This window comes from Pteropus medius, unplaced genomic scaffold (assembly GCF_902729225.1).
Source record: "Pteropus medius unplaced genomic scaffold, Ma_sr-lr_union100, whole genome shotgun sequence".
Lineage (NCBI taxonomy): Eukaryota > Metazoa > Chordata > Mammalia > Chiroptera > Pteropodidae > Pteropus > Pteropus medius.
In genome coordinates this window covers 24,658,576-24,680,713 of record NW_024340696.1, presented here as the reverse complement: position 1 = coordinate 24,680,713, position 22,138 = coordinate 24,658,576, and the positions used below count along the sequence as shown (strand labels likewise).

The 22,138-nt window shown below is 36.1% G+C and overlaps 1 protein-coding gene across 1 annotated transcript in view; it reads left to right on the top strand.

The window, feature by feature from the left end:
* Positions 1-22,138, top strand: part of PREP (prolyl endopeptidase) — a 104,018-nt gene that overhangs the window by 24,071 nt on the left and 57,809 nt on the right. The window contains exons 5-7 of the mRNA XM_039869552.1: positions 846-1,055; positions 4,073-4,194; positions 18,134-18,239. Of these exons, the coding sequence (XP_039725486.1) occupies positions 846-1,055; positions 4,073-4,194; positions 18,134-18,239 (438 nt within the window). The remainder of the gene's footprint in view (positions 1-845; positions 1,056-4,072; positions 4,195-18,133; positions 18,240-22,138) is intronic.

Below are 22,138 nucleotides of genomic sequence, written 5' to 3'. Positions count from 1 at the left end.
TTTTAAACATTTCCCATTAATATAAGTTTCATGTAAAATAGTAGAAAACCTCTGAAAATAGTTGGGTTTCTTAGGGTAATTTACAACCCCCAGTAAAGTTTAGCAAACATCATAAGAGGAAATCTCTGGTGTTAGTGTCTGGTACCAAATGCTGTATATACTTTATAATTATAAAAGCCACTATGAACATGTAAATATTTGTCAGGAAACATTCCATAGTGATTACAGTGTTCTCTCTGTCGTGGCCCTAAAGAATTGGCCACAGCAGAACAGTCCACAGATGGTCACCTTTGGAATGTGCACTGTGTAAGATCTTCATTGCAAACCCTCAGGCTTTACTTGCCTGGGCTTCTGGTGGTCAGATGGTGTAGATGTTAATCTTTGAATGCCAGCAATGCTCAGAAAATGAGGTTGTAAAGAGCGATTTCAAATAGTTTGGAATCCATTCCAAAAATTACCTAATGGCTCCAATTTAGTTCTATTACATGGCATGTGTTATAATTCAGTCTTTATTCTAAAAGCAGTTTCCTTACTCCTTTTCCCTCTCATTCCCTTTAGAGTATACATAAAATATGCGTCCTAGTGAGCTCTGCTTTTAACTGAGCTGCCTATTGAATTATAGATATTAAAAAATCGAAGCATCTTAGTGGTCATATAATCCAGTACTTCATTTTACAGATGAAGAAACTAAGATGTCCAAGGTCATAAGGTAAATTCCTGTAAGACTTGGGCTCCTCGCTACCACATTCTGCCTCCACTTTGTCAGACAGCCCAGAAGGCAGTGGACAAGGTTAGGAGTTGTATTTCCATGTTCTCTGTTTGATGAATTCTCCTGTGTTCCATAGGCTATGCATTCAGTGAAGATGGTGAATATTTTGCCTATGGTCTGAGTGCCAGTGGCTCAGACTGGGTGACGATCAAGTTCATGAAAGTTGATGGTGCCAAAGAACTTCCAGATGTGCTTGAAAGAGTCAAGTTTAGCTGTATGGCCTGGACCCATGATGGGAAGGGAATGTTCTACAACTCATACCCCCAACAAGATGGAAAAAGTGATGGTAAGTTAAGACTGAAGATGAAGGCACCTTTTTCATTAAATAGAAGTGTGACTTTCATAACTTTAAAAAGAAAGCTAAATTCTAATAGAGGTCGTTCGGTCTAGAGCCAGAATTCCTCCAAGGACATGTATCTTTGTCATTTTCAGATAGGTTGACTTTTCTGTTTTCCCCCCAGTTGAATTAGGAATAAGGCTATAATGCTTTTTATCTCTCTTGGCTATGTTTAGCTTCTTTTGATTAGACTACTGGAATGCCTTTCTCTTAATTCACCAATGAACTATAAGAGGAGCTAAAAGATATTTTATTCAAGGATATTGGCTAAAGAAAGACCTCTGTTCTGTGTACACTGAATTAGCCGCCTTTGTGCCACTGAATTAGAAAATGTTGGCTATTTCCAAGTGCTGAGAGATCAAAAAAGTATATAACTGGCTATTTCTTGTTAGAAAACAACATCATTAAGTTAACTTGTGAAAAACGTGAAAATTTTTATTTAGCCTGAGCTTTCAGTGAGAAAAAATAATGATTAGTAGAAGTGATTGAATTATGAAAGCCAACACTTTCTCGTGGCTGTAATTTTGTTGTCCTGTTGGTAAGAGAACCACAACAGCCTCTTCGTCGTGTGATGGAGGCCCTTAAAGTAAATGCTGAACGATTTTGACCATGCACTTCTTACCAGTGTTCCTGGAAAACTCTTGGAAAATCACCAAGTACTCTAAGGCTTTTTTAATATTATGGTATTATCTTACTTTTTTTCTTCATTGCCCTGAAAGCTTGGTACATTTTCAGAATGGAAAATAAAAAGTTAATTCTCATAAATAGTATCCAAAACCAGCAAATATGTGTGAACTACTTCCAGGGTGATACCCAACTGATACTTAGCTTTTTAATTTTAATAGATTTAGAGTAGTTTTAGGTTCACAGCAAAATTGAGCAGAGGGTATAGGGATTTCCCATACACCTCCTGCCCCCGTCCCCACACACACATAATAGACCCCATTATCAATATCCCCTACCAGAGTGGTACATTTGTTACAATTGATGAACATCGACACATCATAATCACCCAAAGTCCATAATTGACATTAGACTTCAGTCTGTGTTGTACATTCCATGGCTTTGAACAAATGTATCCACCATTGTAGTATCATACAGATTAGTTTCACTGCCCTAGTTATCCTCCGTGTTTCACCTATTTATCCTCCCTCCCTCCTAACCTCCAGTAACCACTGATCTTTGTACTGTCTCCATAGTTATGCCTTTTCCAGAATGTCATATAGTTGGAATCATACAGTATTTAGCCTTTTCACATTGGCTTCTTTCACTTAGTAACATGCATTTAAGGTTGTTCCATGTCTTTTCGTGGCTTGACAGCTATTTCTTTTTAGCACTGAATAACATTCCATTGTCTGGATATAGCAGTTTATCCGTTCACCTACTAAAGGACATCTTGGTTGCTTCCAAGTTTGGGCAGTTATGGAAGAGCTGTTATAAATATTCGCGCAGTGGTTTTTGCATGTACCTAAATAAGTTTTCAGCTCCCTTGGGTAAATATCAAGGAGCGTGATTACTGGATTGTACGGTAAGAGTATGTTTAGTTCTGTAAGAAACTGCCAACTGTCTTCCAAAGTGGCTGTACCATTTTGCATTTCCACTAGGAATGAGTGAGAGGTCCTATTGTTTCACATCCTCATCAGCATTTGGTGTTGTCAGTGTTGTGAATTATGGCCATTCTGATCGATGTATAGTGGTATCCCATTTTTTAATTTACATTTCCTTGATGACGTATGATGTAGAGCATCTTTTCATATGCTTATTTGCCATCTGTACTGTATATCTTCCTTGATGAGGTGTCTGCTAAGGTATTTGGCTTATTTTTTAATCAAGTGGTTTGTTTTCTTACTACTGAGTTTTAAAAGTTCTTTGTATATTTTGGATAACAGTCTTTTATCAGATATGTCTTTTGCAAATATTTTCTCCCAGTACATAGCTTGTCTTTTTATTCCCTTGACGGTCGGTATCTTTCATAGAGCAGAAGGTTTTAATTTTAATGAAGTTAAGCTTATCAGTTATTTCTTTTGTGAATTGTGCCTTTAGTGTTGTATCTAAAAAGCCACTGCCAAATGCAAGGTCATCTAGGTTTTTCTTATGTTATGTTCTAGAAGTTTTATGATTTTATATTTACAGTTAGGTCTGTGATCCATTTTGAGTTAATTTTTGTGAAATCTGTAAGGTCCATGTCTAGATTGTTTTGCATGTGGGCGTCCAGTTCTAGCACTGTTTGTCGAAAAAAAAAGTCTTTTCTCTATTGCACGGCCTTTGCTCCTTTATCAAAGACCAATTGATTGTATTTATGTGAGTATTTCTGGGCTCTATACTCTGTTCCTCTCATTTGTTTGTCTGGTTTTTGTTTGTTTATTTGCCAGTATCACCAATGTCTTGATTACTTTTAGTAAGTCTTGAAGTCATGTAGTGTCAGTACTCCAACTTTGTTCTCTTCTTTCAATATTGTGTTGGCTATTTGGGGTGTTTTGTCTCTCCACATAAACTTTAGAATCAATTTGTTAGTAACCACAAAATAACTTGCTAGGATTTTGACTGGGATTGCGTTGAATCTATAGATCAAGTTGAAATGAACTGCATCTTGACAATATTGAATCTTCCTGTCCATGGACATGGATGTCTCTCCATTTATTTGGTTCTTCTGGGTTGTTGTTTTTTTTTTTTTAATCAGAGTTTTGTAGTTTTTCTCACTTAAATCTTTTACATATTTTGTTAGATTTGCACATAAGTATTCCATTTTGGGGGAAGAACTAATACAAATAATACTGTGTTTTCAGTTTCAAGTTCTGCTTATCAATTGCTGGTATATAGAAAAACAGTTAACTTTCGTACAATAACCTTATATCCTGCAACCAGGTACTTAACTTTTTAAATATTTCTAGAATTGTAAAATATGGGGGTATAGATTTTCTTAAAATTGCCAGTTGCATTTCAGTATACATTTTTAACTCTTTCAGGTACAGAGACATCTAGCAATCTCCATCAAAAGCTCTGCTACCATGTTTTGGGGACAGATCAGTCAGAAGATATTTTGTGTGCTGAGTTTCCTGATGAGCCTAAATGGATGGGTGGAGCTGAGGTATTGTACCACTATGAAATTTTACCCACAAAGCCCGTGTCCCATGGACTATGTATATAAATATTCTTGTTTCATGATAACCTTTATGGATGGTAGAAGTCCTTTGAATGAATCTTTTGTTAAAAATATGGGTATTGGCGTACAAATAGACTTAATAATGAAGGTGATAAACCTTTTTAACTGCAATCTCAACATGCTTCTGGTAAAAAAAAATGTATAAGTACAGAATAATGTAAAGTAAAACATGGACTTCAGAAAACTCAGGGTTCTGCTTCTTAGAGGTGATCCTTCCAAAAATTTCCATTTTGTATGCAAGTGAGAATATATATAGAGAGAGAGAATGTGTGTGTGTGTGTGTGTTTTATACAACTGTGTTCTTTGTGCATATTGTTTACTTGTTTTTACACCAAAATGTGTGTTTTTTTATACATTTTCCCATCTTATAAATAAATAGTGCGTTCCTTGGGGATCTTGACAATAACCAACTTCCGTTGAAGTGATGCGTCTTTGAAATTATTGGCCTAGATTTTATTCTGCATCTTGATAATCAACTGAAAAACTTAGAGATGCTTGGAGTAAGAATTTACTCTTGTTATTTCACTTATGGGTACTAAGAAACTTTTTTGAAAAAACATTCTGAAAAACAAACTTCTGCTCATCGGTCTCATTCATTGGTGGGTAGAATAGGAATCCATGGTATTTTAGTTCATCATACTGTCTTTATGTTTATTTTGTTTCTCTAGACCAGAGGTTGGCACACTGTTGCCCTCAGGCCAAATCTGGCTTGTCATCAGTTTTTGTAAATAAAGTTTTATTAGAACACAGCCACACCCATTTGTTTAGATGTTGCCTGTGGCTGCTTTCAGGCTCTAACAGCAGAGTTGAGTAGTTGCCTGAAGGTCACATGGCCCACAAAGCTCAAAATATTTACTCTTAGACTCTTTATTGAAAAAATTTGCCAGTCTTTAATTCAGTGTGTTAAAAATGAATTCACAGGACTTATATTTTATTACCTGAAACAGTGACCTTTTTCCTTGCTTTTTCTTTTCCACCTATTTCCCCACCTACAAGCTCTTCTTGTGTAGTTTCTATTGTCATATTTCTCACATATTTGTGTTTAATGGCTTTTCTGACTCCATTTGTATATATTGTTTCTAAGTTTTCTTCTTAACCCAGCTTTTCCTCACACCTGAGGCTTCTGTCTACTATGGATAATATGTGCTTGTTTATAAAATATACATTTTTATTTTCATTGGAGTGAAACAATTAGAAAATATGCTACCAAAAAAGAAACATAAAAATGTTAGGCCATGTGTTTTTCTTTACTCTTTTTTGGCAGGGGGTGGAAGGTGTTGATGGAGAGAACTAAAATAACATTTTTTAGTAATCAAATTTTACTTTGGATTCTTCATAAAATCAAAAACATGCTCTTTTTGAGAAACTTTTTGCTTCAAAGGTAATAATTTCATTGCAGAAGATCTATTTTAATCAAGGTAAAATTATTGTTTGATACAATAACAGAAATACTAGAAGTAAATGCCAGAATATCAGTGTATTTTAGGATATTTGTCTAAAAGAAAACAGCTTAACAGTGGGATACACATGCAACTCTAGTTGCTCAGATCTCTATTAGCACTTGGTTGAAGCAATTAGGTTTTCTTTTTTTAATACTTTTTAAAATCATGGTAAAATATACATAACATAAAATTTACCAGTTGAATCATTTTAAGTGTAGGATGTCATTAAATACATTGACATTATTGTGCAACCATCACCATAACCATCTCCGGAACTATTTTCATCTTGCAAAACTGAAACTGTTCTTATTAAGCAGTAACTTCCCACACCCCCTCCTCTCAGTCCCTGGTAACCACCATTCTGTTTTCTGTCTCTATATCTGACTACTCTAGGTACCTCATATAAATTTTATATATGTTGTGACTGGCTATTCACTTTACATAATATCTTCAAGGTTTGTCCATGTCGTAGCATGTGTCAGAATTCCCTTCCTTTTAAAAGGTGAATGGTATTTCATCATGTACATATCACATTTTGTTTATCCATCCATCAGTGGATACTTGAGGTGTTTCCATAGCATTATGAACAATGCTGCTATGAGCAGCCAGGTTTTTAAAATACAGCGAAGTGGACGTGGTTCTATAGTGTAGCGGTTAGCACATCTGCTTTACACACAGAAGGTCCTGGGTTTGCCCCTCAGTGGAGCCACGGTCCATGGTCTACAGCCATGCCACCCTGAACAACCCTGATGTCTGATCTCAGAAGCTAAGCAGGATCGGGCCTGGTTAGTACTTGGATGGGAGACCACCTAGCAAGACCAGATGCTATAGGCATAAATAGTAATAATAATAATAAAAAAATTAAAATACAGTGAAGATATGTCATATACGTATTTAGCATATGTATGTTCAGTTCTAGCTAGGCAACTGAAAAGAAAAGCAGATTTAAATAGTTTGGGTGGTCCTTCTACCCTTCATTTAATAGATGTTCACTCTACATAACTTGTCTAATATAATCTTTACCTTGAGAAGGTGATGATAACTCCAGTGCATGGACAAAATAGGATACCTGCTAGGCTAGGATGATTAACTTGCAAGACCATGGCTGGACCTGCCTGCTAGGCATGTTAGGTAGGCCCCACAGCCTGTATCTTTTTAATACCTACGTCTCTCTGGTCAGAAGGAAAGAGGTCACACAAAAACAGCAGCAGTGACTATATAAAGAATGGCAATAAATGAAGAGATGCATCTGTACTACACAGAAGAAATAAGTGAAGTTGTAAAAAGAATAAATAAGGGGACAAAGTGAGTCCTAAGGAACTTCATATTGGATCATGGTCCATTATGCAGAAGAAGACTATAAAAGAACCAGTGGGCTTAGTAAACACAACCTGGGTGGAGACTTCCCTTAAGCTGTATTCCAGCCACCTGGGTCATCTTATTAGACAGATGTCACCCCACCAGTTGCCAGGGTTGTTTGGGCAGGTCTGGCTGATTTAAGTGAATGTCCTCATCCTTCCTCACCCTTCTATGTGTGATCTTTCTGAGCTGAAAGGACCTTCTTGCTACAGAGAGGAGCATTTTGTCACTTCAACATGAGTACTATAGTTCTGTAGATATGAAGCCTTCAGAAGCTTCAGGCCCACCTTGAATCGATGATTCAGCTCCAGGTCAGAAATATCTAGATCAAGAAAAAAATATTGACACAGGAGTTTCTTGTACTTGTCAAGGAAGAGTGATAAAGCCCAGGGTAGTCTAAGAAGCTGGTGCATTGCCGACTGGCTGGACCAGAAGCCACCCATGACTGATATACAGATAAGCACTGAGGGCATTCACTGGAAATGCTTTTATTTAAATTCATACCTCAGAGAAAAGCAGTAGTCCTTTTCATAACCTAACAGCCTTTATTTAAATTCATACCTCAGAGAAAAGCAGTAGTCCTTTTCATAACCATGCACCAAATGCGTGTGTTGCTTTTATTCTTCAAGTAGTTGCTTCTAGGATTATCATTTTAAGCCTAGTATTTCATGAATACTTTTAACAGTGTCTCTGAATAGAGAGCAAGTGATATAGTGTTGGCAGCATCCTGAGACAAATCAGGAAAATTTTATTCTAGTCCTGTCCGTGTGGCCTTGGGCAGTTCACTTCATCTCTCCAAGTCTATTTCCTTTGTTTCCTCCAGGGCTTTTCAGCTCTGGAAGTCCATGATCGAAGGATTTATGATAGCATCTCATAAATCCTGCAGCGGCTTCCCGAGTGAGCCCGTAGCTACTGAATGTGAGAGCAGTGAAACGTGGAGCTTTGTGAGTGTGGTTCAAGGCACACGTGGGCTAGTGGCCTAGTGTGTGAATGTGTATGAATTTCTCTGGCTTGCCCCTCTCCTTTGGCTGCCGCAATCCACATTCACTGAGGACTTCCCTTTGTATCCTGAATGCTCATGACTCATCTCCTTCCTTCACTGACCTCTTCTGCCTTCCTGCCCTGGACAGGTCTTTCTTGCCTTGAGCAAGTCTGTAAGTTATGATCAGGAAGCAACTTTAGTGTTTACATAGTCGCCTATGACAACAGCTGTCCCCAGAACTACTGCCTTCCACTGGCAGATCCCCTAACTTTTTGGACACTTTTGGATATTATAACAGTTACTAAAGGTTCATTGCAGTTCAAAACAAAAATATCAGCTCACCAGTTTACACAGTTCTTTCCTCTCTTCAGCTCCAGTTTGGTGAGCACATGGGGACAAGGAAGTGGAGTAGGGACTATTCAGTCTCTCCACCCTCCACCTTTTTTTCCCCCCATATATGGACACGTATAGCAGCCTTGTTCATGATAGTCCCAAACTGGACATAACCTAAAACTCCATTAACAAGTACAGGAACGAATAAATTGTGATACACCCCTGCAATGGAATACTGCTCAGCAATAAAAAGGAAAGAGCTATTAATACACTTAACAACATGGTTGAATCTCAAAATAATCATGCTCAGCAAAAGAAACCAGAAAAGAAAGAGTAAATAGCATTTGTTTCCAATTATCCAACAGTCTCTAGAAAATGCAAACTAGTCTATAATGGCACAAAGCAAATCAGTGATTTTTGGGAATTGGAGGGTAGGGAATAGGAGGGAGGGAGTATGAAGAGGCAGAAGGAGACTGGGGAACGATCAGACTGGAACGTTGGAATTGATGTTTTACAGGAGGGGCCATTCTGAGCAATGACAAGATCTCCAGTTACCTTCTCCAGGATACTTATCATGGTTTGTTGTGTTCAGTGGCCACACAGGGAGGAGAAGGTGGAGAAGGGGAGCAGGATTTTTGTGTTTTTGATCTCTCCTGACACCTCACAGTCATAATGTGTGTCTAGGCGTCTCTTTGTGATGAGATCCCTCAATTCTGGGAGCCTCTGTACTTTGTTGTTCCCTGATGTGGGTTGTAAACTCTCTGGGTGACCTTTTGCATTGTCCCCCAAAGCTTCTGCTCTCAGCAGGATTCCCTTAAGTTTTGTACCTCTCTGCTACCCCACCCCTGATCATTTTTCAGCTGGGACCGTTAAGATGAATGGAGGCCAGCTACCTTCTTGGCGCCCGTTGGGGAGACCACCTCCATGCGTTGCTGCTCCATTCTGGAAGTGCAGGCAGTGTCCACCACTGCTCTTCTTACTTGCCAGCCAAGGGCCACTCAGGTCCCCTTTCTGCCCTCAGTCCCTCCCATCAGCACCCTCCTACCCCTAGAAGTAACATGCAGCAGACATCTAGGATTCGGCTTGGAGGAAATAATGTGAATTATTTTTTAATATAGACCATGAGGTTTTTGTTGCAGGGCAATGATTATGGAAGGATAGAAACGGTCATTTTAGAAGGTTCTAGAGGACAGAACAGAAAATCTCTTTATTTTAAAATGATTTATAGAACATTTGGGGGAGAAAAGGAAAGAAATCAAACATTTTGAGACACTTTTCCCAGCAGAGGGTGCTCTAGAATGAAGATTCTAAAAATGTATCAAGTCCCTTTAGAAAGGATTAAGGAGAAAATATCCACCTCTTTGTGATTATCTAGCTGAATCCTATAGTGAGAACCTAATTCTATTATACCTAATTCTTGGGGAGGGAAAAGGTTTTGTTTTTTTTTAATTTTACAAAGGTGATCCTAATTCTTAATATTTATTACATCTTTCTCCATAAGCCATCTTAATATGTTCACTTGTGACCCTTAGAATTAGTATATATATTTGTGTTCACATTTGTATATATTACACATATGTGAACTTGAAAATCATTGCCCGATGCTTGCCTCACCATAGGGACTCAGTGAATGTTAATTTCCTTACCTTCCCCTGCTAAGGTTCATGCACACAGAGACCCTCTGGTGTCCCCCCAGCCTCACCTACAGAACATACGTAATCAATACGGTCCAGATATTCCTCAGGGAACTCCGCCTCACCTGTCCCTTACTCATGGGATAGTTTTACTTGGGGCAGTAATTGTTCAGCAGCCTTCTTCCTGGTCAGGATAGCTCATGCATTTATTTCCCGAATACCTAGTAATTCCTTACCTTACGTCCACCACTGTGATAGGGCCAGGTGATCTTCAGGAGCAAAGAGCAAAGCTCTGGTCCTTATGGAAGATGTTTTTGTCATAGCAACCTATTCTGTTATCAGTATTTTTATATACTAGAAAGAGATTGAGGGGCTGCATGACGGAATTTCCCCCCATGTTTGGTTTGTGTGTCATTTTAAAAACACTGTTGTCCTCTTGACCTTAACTTCAGTAATTGTGCTTGAGGCTTCCAGCAGAGGTTCTTATTGGTGACTCTTCAGTTCCTTATGCTGTCATGGGAGTCGTGCCTTTTCCACTGGCTCCTAGGGACTGGTTCCTTCTGTTCATTACAGGAGTGGCTGAGTGATTGTCTTTATATTAGTCCCAAGGTAGATTTCTAACTGGACTGCGTGTGCCCGAGGCTCATTGTCTGTGCCCTCTCTTTCATCAGCACTGCGTGAAGCGATAATATCCATCATGATGATTAACATGCAGGAAAATCTCAGCAGCATACTTGGGAAGGCAGAAATGTCAGGAAGCCAACCTAAAGACCCAGATGTGAGTAAAGCTAGAAAGCGGTGCTGCTCTGTGTACATAAAGCAGCTCCTGATGGGAGAGTTGGTTTTTGTAGCAGTAAGGCTGGATTTGCTCATCAGTCACTTTTCTCACCTGTCTCCTCTAGTGCTCAGTAAGGGAGGAAAGAAAACAAACAGTAGATTCTAGAATAACTAAGCTTATCTGCCAGAGAAACAACCAGGTAGATTAGAAACACTAGTGGTTATATCATGTCAAGACCTACATTATTTATTTTACTTTGAATGGATTATCTTTTTTAGAATTTTCTGTTATGACTGTTTCTGGCATTCCAAGCAACATGTTATACAGTATTTGGGTTGATTCCTACCTGCCCCGCGCCCCCCCATTTGCTTTCATACCACATTGTATTAGTAAAGCTAGGTAATTTGACTTAATGATTACCATTTATAAATGTTTATGTTAATGCAATCACACATGTTTATGACTACCCTGTACTTCTGTTACTGACATCATCTCTTATTATTATTACAAACCCAGAATGAGTCCCATAAATGAAAAGCCATTATTGTAGGTGATTAGTTTGACATTTAAAAGTTTTTCTGAATTAAGTTTTACAAATAAACTTAATATTAAAGGAATATTGTTATGATTCACAGCTCTTATGAAAGGAATTCAAAAGTGTTTGTGAAATAAAATTGATAAACTTTCCTGCTCTGAGAGGAACATAATTAACTTTCAAAGCCATTAAAATCCATTTTCAATCCTTTTGTTCATTTCCTGGACAATTTTAAGTTTTGCCGCTTTTTAGTATAATTTTTATACGTACAATTCTTTTATCATATAAAAGAAAATACTTTCCTCAATTTGAAAAAGTACATATAGATTCAAATTATGAAAAAACTTTTTCCACTCTCTTCTTGTTGGATTCTAAATTAAAATATATTTATATATAAAAGAAACTTCATGTCCATGAAGATCTAGTTATTAACACAAGACAGTGTAACTATGGAGTTCAGTAGCTCTAGCATAAAATGATCATGCGTTCGATGGAAGTCCACATATTCTATGTATGTATAAATATTGGTTATATGTCCTGTCCCATCACTTTGAAAGACAAATAACTTTGTAGATAGTTAAATAATTGGGAGTTTAAAACATTAATAAGCAATCTTCTGTTAATTTTCTCTTACTAAGAGATGCATGAAGAAAAGCAGGCTTGTTCAGGTCATTTGGAAACAGCTGTTCTTATTATGTACCCTTGAGACTGAGAATAGTCAAATTCATTTACTTTAAAGTTTTATATTACTAGTAATAATATATCGTAATACAGATTTCTTGCAAAATACAAAGATCCTGTTTACCAGAGAAACTAAAATTATCAACATGTTACTATTTCACACTTACTTCTGTAGATTGATATTTAAAAAGAGCCACTTGACACGGACTCTGGTCTGAACAGATTACTATCACACCTACATGAGACATTAATTGAAGACATTTCATAAGACAATACTTGGGACTAGTTTCCCCTGAGGTGTGCTGTGGGTTCTGCCTATCTCTCTTAAATTCTGTGGTTTTGTTGCTCCCGGGTTTGTAGGGGTTGTATTCTTGAATATACTAAGTCATATGAACTATGCGTTTGTTGGACCCAGCACATGTGAATCAGACAGAGTAAAGTAGAAAATACATATCCTATGTAAAAGTTTGAATGATGTCTACCAGGGATTTCCTTGGTATATGTTACTATCTCAGTGTAGCATAATATCACAATATGCACTATTAAAATTTCTCAGTGAATTAATGTGGCTTCTTTAATAAAAGCGTAAAATCCAGTACCCCCATACCTAATGCTTTACCTGTTGATAAATGCAAATGAATATGGCAGCTGTTATTATTGGGTGCCCCCTTCATAAACAATATTTTGTGAACTGAAGTTTATACTGTTCCATGGAGGCCTGATGGAGCCCTTGGTTCTACTTCTTTTCCCTTTTCCTTTTATCTGGATTTCAGAAAAGTTGCTGTAATTTTCATAATTCTTTTAATTCTCACTTTTAACTGTGGTGAGATTCAGGTGTCCTTCTCATCGACACAGTTTTTGTCTTCTCCCCAATGATTTCCAAAATTCATTTTTATAATTGCCTTGAAATATAATTTGAATGTGAGGCCATGGTCCACTATGTATTGTTATTGATTGAATTTTAGTGGAAGAAGGTGTATTTCTAATCTGCATATTTTGAGGCAACAGCAACTTATAAATGATTTTGAAATTTGAGGCCTTGAGCATTTGAAAATTTAGAGTTAGAGTTGTGTCAGTTCAGCAGATTTGTTTAGTGGCTATGAAACATCTCTGGGTTGTGATGAAGAGAGTTACAGTAAAGGCTGACTTAATTGGCATCCCAACAATTTACATTGGGACTTCACCTTAGATTAAATAGAAACTGCTGTAACTATTTAGTCCAGCCAGAAATACTAAGAAAAACTCATCAAATATGCTTGAAACAGCTGTCATCGAAGGTTTGATGTGGTTTTTGCAGTGACTTTACTGCTTTATCTTTCTATTGGATGAGTCACTACAACTGAGTTAACCATCATTTATGAGTGATGTAGCATGACTTTAAGCAGTAAGCTGTAAAGATTCTGTCTTTATTTAAAGGACAGAAAACAAAAGTGTGAAGTATTATTAATGAGGCTACTTTCCATTACATTTACTAAAGTTATAATCGTGAAATTGCTGATGATATTTTTGATATAGAATGGTTTAAAAATAAGGTGGGACTAAAATTTTAGACATTGATTTATTGGCTGTATATATGAAAAGCTTAAGGAAAACATGTAAAGACTAGAGATAGAATATATAACTCCCAAAGCAGTCAAAGAAGGGAAAGTTTTTAAGAAATTTTTATTAATATATTACAAAGAAGGAAGGAGAAGGGAAAAGCTAGCTGAATAGAATATTCAATATTAAGAATGTGGAAGCCAGTACAACAACAATAACAATGAATGAAAACAGAATACAGATTCTTAGATTGAATTTTTAAAACTTAAGTTGTATGTTCATTGGCAAGAGACCCACTTAAAATATGACATGTGATTTTGAAATACATGAGGATGAGAAAGGAGAGAAAAATTAATGTAAATCAAATTCCATGAGATTTTCCAAAACTGATTGGTGATCTTTGAAAAGACTATAAAGATCCTAGAAAAAGATGAAGAGAATTTACCCAAGTCATTCGATTTTATGTGTAATTTCTGATAAAACCTCGTACAACAAAATATGATTCATTTTGGGAAAGGAGATTGCTTCAGAACTCAGGGGAAAAAGGTCACCAAGAAAGAGCAGCCAAATTAAAGAGGACTTTCTAGAATCCTTTATAAAACTATAACTTACTTGGAATCTCACTTTTATTTCACAAGTACAAACTACCTCTGTACTTTAAAATAACTTTTTCTGAGAAAGATGTTTAACTTATAACATCAGTGTGTTTCCAAGTGTTTATAAACACTGGGCATTTTCGACACGCACAACCATTATGATTAATTTATAAATCAAAAAATCTGATTGACAAACAGCTGGTCTACCAAAATGAACCTGTAGGTGGTAAGTGGATGGACGTTTTTGGAGAGCTGGAATCTAATTCCTACGAATTTAAAAACTTGCTGCTGCTAGTAAGTAAAACCCTAAGTATTCCATACTCAAACACTCTTGTGTTGATGACACTGAGCTTGGTATCATCACGTTGCTCTGATATCAGGAGTCATTGTATTTGGACTTCATAAGGGTGGTGCAACAAGTCACAGTGAATCCTATGTTTGACAGTTTTACCTCTACATGAAAGAAAATAAGCATGTCCCAAAGCCTGCAGGTAGCTCATAGAAGTATAATTGGAAAAGGAAACAGAAACAGTAAAAATATCCTACTATGTAATGAGACAGAAGGAACTATATCATTGTTAAGTTTTTTATTAATCATAGGTATTATCTTTTTAATTAGTCCTATATTAATTACATTGTTAATTCTTGCATCAATATATTTTAAGCATATACAATAATATACCCTAAAAGTATAATTATCCAATAAAGAACTAAAAATGAGTTAAAAAATATATATATATACACACACACATATATATATAAAATATATAAAGCATATTTTATATATTTATAAATATACATAAAATATATATATATATAAAAAATAGATTTTTTCCAGGCCATGACGTGTAACTGGTACTGGGATGGCCCTCCTGCCATAAACAGCTAGAAAAACGGGCAAAATAAATAAAGTAACTGTTTGCTGATATTGGTCAGCAGGCATCATGGGACTTTCATCTGTGAGAGAGACGAGTGCTATGATTATCCCAGCTTTCTGCCTGGACATATTTTATGAACTCTGGCACAAGAATGAGAAGCGCACAGAGTATTGTAGTCTCACTGAACTTAAGATCCAAAGACTGGAATTCAGAAAGACTGAAGCCACTGGAATTTGTAGGCAGAGTACCAAAGGAGAGAACTACCCACTAAGGGTTCCAGAAATCCGCTTTGGTATTCCCTTGTGTCTTTAGCTGACTATTAAGCAATGCATGCATAGGATGAGACTGTGATTCAAGCTAAGAAAAACTACCAGGGAGTTGTAAGCAACAACTAGCAGAAGTTTAACAAGCCTGGGAGACTTTCACGCTCTGACCAAAGTGGAAAGACCTTGTAAACATGCCAGGTAGTCAGCAGAGACCCCAGAGAAGCCATACCTTAGCAATAGGGCTATAGACCTCACCCAGCAGTGCTTGAAAACAGGCCTTGAATGGATCAAGCTGATCCACTAGCAAATTAACTGCCTCAGAACATTTAAAGGAAAACCAAATAATCATCGTCATCATTATCATCCCCAAATATTCAGAATCCAATAAAAATATTACTATATGTGTAAAGAAGCAGAAATATATGACTTATAACCAGGAGGAGAATTAGTCAATAAAACAGATCCAGAAATGATAGGTAGTAGAATAAGCTGATAAGAACTTTTTAAAAGCTGTTATAAAAATAATTTTTAAAGGATTTTTTTTAAATGTTAAGGTAATGAACTAAGAAATAGAAAATATAAAAATGGAGCAAATACCCTTCTAGAGGTGAAAAAAATACCTGAATGGAAAAATTCTCTGCATGGGCTTCATAGCAGTTTAGATAGTTAAAATATCAGTGAATTTGAAGACAGGACAATGGAAAGTAAACCACCAAGAAAAAACAGACAAAAATGAACATAGTCCTATTGACCTGTGGGATAGTACCAAGTGATCCAATATTTTGTATTTGAAGTCCTATGTTAGGGATAAGGGGACACAAAAATATATATGAGGAGAAAATGGCCAAAAATGTTATGAATTTGATAAAATAGACACCCACAGATCCAAGACACTCGACAAATCTCAAGCAGGCTACTATAGCAAGACCATTATAATCAATTTGCAGAAAATAAAAGGTAATACAATCTTAAAAGCAGCTTGAGAAGAACACACACATTACATATAAGGAGGAAAAGATAATAACTTCTTATCTGAAGCAATGCGTATCAGAAGACAGTGAAAGACCCCTTCTTAATGAGCTGCCATATTGAAAACTACAGCCTCTCCCTACACATCCTGCCTCCCTTACCCAGCCAGACCTGTTCATGTCCTCCATGGCATTTATTATTCTATCATATACATAATTGCATATTTATGTGTTTGTCTCCTCCAATAGAATGTAATGTTTTTTTTTCCTGATTTGTTGACTGATACATCTTTAAAACCTAGAAAAATAACTTGCATGTAATAGCTCCTCAGCAAATATGTATTGAATGAACCAATGAACAAACTACAGTTGTCGTTAAGTGTGTTAGTATTCTCCAGAGAAATAAAACCGACAGACTATGTGTATATGTATAGAAGAGAAAGGCTTATTTTTAAGGAATTGGCTAACATGATTGTGGACCCTTGACAGATCCAAAGTCTGCAGGGTAGGCTGTTAGGCTGGAAACCCAGGAAAGAGTTTCTGTTAGAGTCCATCTCCTGGCAGAATTCCTTCTTATTTGGAGAGGTCAGTCTTTTACTATTAAGGCCTTCAACCGGTTGAATGAGATTCACTCATGACAGAGGGTCATCACCTTTACTCAAAGAGTCCACCAACTTAAATGTTAATCTCATCCAAAAAAAAAAACAAAACAAAACCCTTCACAGAACCTTCCAGAATAATATTTTGCCAAATATCTGAGTACTGTGGCCTAGCCAAATTGACACATTAAATTAACCATCATAGTAGGATGTGGAAAAACAGTAACTGTTATATGCTGCTGAAATGTAAGGGTATAAGTTGGTAAACCACTTAATTTGGCAATATCTAATAAAATTGAATGCATATCCTACCAGCGAGCAATTTTACTTCCTGTTATATAAAAACATTTATATTAGATCACACTTACATAAGGGAAATACTTATCTAAGGCCACAAATAAACATGTTCAAGAATTTTCCTAAAGTGTTGCTTGTAATAGGAAGAAAATGGAAATAATCTAAACATTTATTGGTGGGGAAATGAATCTGTTAGTTATGGTATATTCTTAGATTGGAATACTGTACAGCAGTTAAAACAAATGTACATATATCAACATGGATTAATTTTTTATTTTGAATGAAAATTAGTTGCAAAAGGATATGTTGTATAGCTTGAATGCCACTTATGTTAATTTTAACAACTCAAAACCATAATTTATTGTTTGTTGCATACGTTTTTTAATCAAGATTATTTTTGCTGCCTAAGATTCTCCTGTTTAATATTATAAAAGAAATCCACAGAAGCATAGGCCTTTGTTCCGTGACATCTTGTGGTGAAGATGACTAGAGATGTGTATAGAGGGTTATTCAATAGAAGGTCATTAATGTAACCAGTGTGAACCACACTGGTGTACCTCTTTGCATCCATGCCCATTTTGCTAATTCTTACTCTTCTAGAACAACTTATAAAATAATCTGTGATGAAACTTCGAAGTCAGGGATATTAATATTCAAATTGGCGGATTGGGTGTATTTTCAGTTAAAGAATAAACTGAATTTAAATAAAAATCACATTGAGTCATTATGACATTTAGTTACATCTATTGATATATTCTACTTAAATATTTTATTATGTTTTGTAAAACTGTAACTAAGAATGAAATAAGTTAAAATTGATGATCACCTTTTTTTCTGGTAACTTTTTTATCCATTCATAAGTTTGGGGTAAACTTACGGTCTTTGAGGTTAACCTTTATTTTTTACTTAATTTAACAATGCTCTCGCAAAAAATATATTCTAATCGACTCCCTGCACTGTCTTTATTTCCTTACTAGTTGTCTGATGATGGTCGCTATGTTTTGTTATCAATAAGGGAGGGATGTGATCCAGTAAACCGACTCTGGTACTGTGACTTACAGCAGGAATCCAATGGCATCACTGGTAAGTTATCTTTCAAACACAGATAATTATTCTAGAAAGCTCCATTAAAAAGCAATTATTTTGGTCTTCTAATTGATTTCCCGGGAAACCTTCTTCTATTTAACCACATCATCTCAGTTCATCTGATTTTTTTATTCCTGTATTATTCCATAAAATGAAGAAAAATTGACTTAAGTTATTTGTTGACTTTAGCATTTTCTCTGTAGATTGAGGTTAACCATATGTTTTGCATATGAATGTGAAAATATCCCGTGAGTATTACAGATGAAGAGTGTTAAGGAGAAGCTGGCCCTTTGGTCTGTAAAACATTATAACTGTCTAGATGTATATGAGCTTTGGCAGCTCATATACTAGATGTAGGGGTGTGAACTGTCACAAGCAAGAGATAGGAGACCAGTGAGAATTTACCAGATTAACAGGAAATCGTAACACAGATACTTAGTACTGAGCCTCATGCACAGTAACAGCCTGATATTCCTTCATAAAGTCTCGTATGTCATGGTAATAAGCGTAGAATTAGCCAGTTTCAAATTCTGGAGATGGCTCATTTCAAATGTTGTTCTCTTCCAACATCTATAATATATCAGCACCACCATCAGCATTAAAGCTTTTCAACTGCAAGATTTACTATGCTGAAAATTCCCAGACCCCATCAGAGATATGCTGGTACCCAGATAAAGACATTAAACTAATTACACCATTGTTCTGGTTAATGTAAAATAAATATATTTTAGAGATGGATTTTGAAACTATACAATATTGAGTGCCTTTCTAATTATTAATTAGATTACCTCATTATTGGTATCTAATCTGCATTACACTGTGATAAGAAAATATATAAATATTTTTTTAGTACTGATTGGGCATTGTATCATTTTTAAACTTCTCTAAGATCTGCATTCTAATATTCTTAGATATTACAGAACACCATTCACACATACTGCAGGATGACATTAACAACTTTATTCTAATGCTAAATATATATCTATTAAAGAAACGTTATTTTTCAGTTTGAGACAAAGATGCACTCATTTTGATCTCAAGAAAATTTCATCAACCACATCAGTTTTCACATTCTCTTATAGGAGCAAACCACCACCCAAGAATTGTTCACTTGAGTTGCAAGTCCAGGTCTATATAGAACTGATCTCTGAAATCTGAAAGAAACAGCGACAGTTGTTAATGTGCTGTTACCCTGTACAATATTTTTGTGCGAGTCTGAGATGGTGGAAGGGACTTTGCCTTTCTCCAATTTATTATAAATGCCAGTGACAGTGTTCTTCCTCTGGAGAATACTGGTTTTGTTTTTCTATTTTTGACTTGATTTTTATATCTTTAAATTATTATATAGGCTTGTTATTAAACAATATAAGTTAACAAATTAAAAACACAAATTGCTTAATTTATTCCAAATACGGAGAAGAAAATTTCATTCACATATTCGTATACTGAACTGCTATTTGCTATGTCCACTTTAATAATAGATAATGATACTTTAAATGACACAGGTGCTAGTAGAACTTGAGGAAACCCTGTTTTCTTCCTGACCTCTTGGTCCTTTTTTTTTTTTTTTTTTTTACCTTATACACTTTTATCCAATTTATCATTGCAAACATTAGTGAGCAGTTAGAGAAGAGGATGTGATACCTACAAATTGGGATTCCAGAAGGAGGACAGGCATAGGTACAATAGGCCCTCATAAACAAAATTAAACAGTGCAGCCATGAATGAACATGAAGAATAAAGGGATGAATCTAAGAAACCCTAAATGGCTGTGATGTGTTCAGATTAGAAGACCCTGTTTACAAAATAAGCCAGGTCCTGGCCTACCCTCCTAACTTTATTTTTCCTTGAGTTACTTGACATTTATCATCTTTGCTTTCTAGGTGGTTTTTGCGCAGCTTAAGTGATGAGCCCAGTGTAGAGTAAGGACTCCATAAATGTTAGCAATTGTTATTTTCCAAATTGTTCCCTTTTTTAATTCTTTCAGGGAACTTTAAGATTACTTTGTCATGATTCCTCATGCTTTCAGTTGATACCTTTTTCTCTATAGTTGGCCTTTCTGCTCCTTTTCTCTGTTCTGACTTCCTTTTTCCTTCATACAAAAACACTTTGTGTAAGGATTTGTGAGCTGTGTGAGTTCAGGTACCTTGTCTGTCTTGCTCTCTGTGGAGTCCCCAGTACCTAGTACAGTGCCTGTCAGATAACAAACATTTTCTTCTTGACCAAACTAGTCTGGCTCCTCTGAGCCCTCTTCTCCACAAGGTCTCAGCCTTGGTTTCCTCCCTGCCCTGCCCCGCCCCACTGCTGGGCCTACATAGCCCTCTTAAATCAAGAATCCCACTACATCAGCTTAGAGAGAATCCCCCACCCTTGATATCTGATCAGATTCCTTACCACCCCCAACCACCATCTCCCTCGTGATAATCTGATTACCTTGGCATGCCTTCACCAGGAGTCCTGTTATGTCAGTTTAGCAAGAGTCCCGCTACCCTGATGTCTCCTCTTAGCAATTTTCCATCCACTAACACCCCATTCTGCTCATTAGCTATAAATCCCCAGTTGTCTTTTCTGTATTTGGAGCAAAGCCCTATCTCTCTCCCTGTATTACAGCAATAGTCTTGACACCTATTGCATTAGTCTTGAATAAAGTCCTTACCATTTTCACAAGGGTCAAAATAATTTTTACTTTAACTCAGACTCCTAGTTGGTACCAGCTTGTCCTGAATGACTTCACTTGCCTCTTTAGGGATCCGTGTCCTCAGGTGGCCCTGATTTATAAGCATACATCCTGCATCAGTAACTGTTAATTTTCTTATGAGAATTTTGAATCTTTATCTTTTAGGCCTGCTAATTTTTTTTTTTTTAAGTTAATTTTTTTTCCTTTATTGAAGTCTAAGGATGATGAATAGGTAGGTCCAGACTATGTTTTCCAGTCCTATATATTGTATGGGCAGGAGATTTCTGTTTTCTTTTTTTCTGTTCCTTGTTTAAAATCAAAGGTGAAGAAGTATCAAGATATTGCTTAGGACTGCAGGCTGGCATGACATTTTATTAGTTTTGCAACAGAAAAGGCAACTGAGTCTTGATTCCTGTGATTCCTAATGTGATTCATGTTTGCAGATAAGTTGAAATTATTCATCCTGAATCTTACAAGAAAATGATTTGTGTCTGTGTTTTCTTAGTTGTATTTTCCGTACTTTTCTAAATCAAGACTGTTTCTTTTGAATTATATGTATATTTTAATATATAATTATGTATTATATATAAATAAAATATATATGTGTAATTATATATCTACTTTGTTTCTTAAATTTGTTGTAAATAACCTATTTTAAATATATATATATATATAAAGTTGCTTTATATAGACTAAATTTAGAACAAATTTTTACTTATGTTCTACATTACAGTTAATTATCAGGCCTTAGACCTCTTTTCTTTCAAATATATGGACTTTTAAAATTTTCATGAAAATTTAATTTATACCCTGAAAATGTAAGCGATGGTTTTCAACACACTTTTATAACTTATTTAACTTAGTGTGATACAGTTCTGAATTTTTTTTTCTTTTGGAAAAGTGGAAGAGACTACTTATTAACTTCTTTAAAATTTAAAGTGGTTACTTCTGTTGTCTTTATCAACAACTGTCTGTAAGGCTCAGTCGTAAGTGCAGGATTATGTAAATGTCACATTTAGTTATGAAGCAGTCATGTATTGATGCCCCGCTCTAGGCTGTCATCCCTGCCCACAGAGTGCTCCCTACCCACTGGACAGTAGCCGGGAGGTCACCCGTGCCCCATTTCAGGGCAGATCAATGAGGCTGCGACCAAGCATACATCAGAGTTAGGACATCTCTGGAGTTAGAAAACTAAACTCCATCTCCTCTCTTCTTTCTT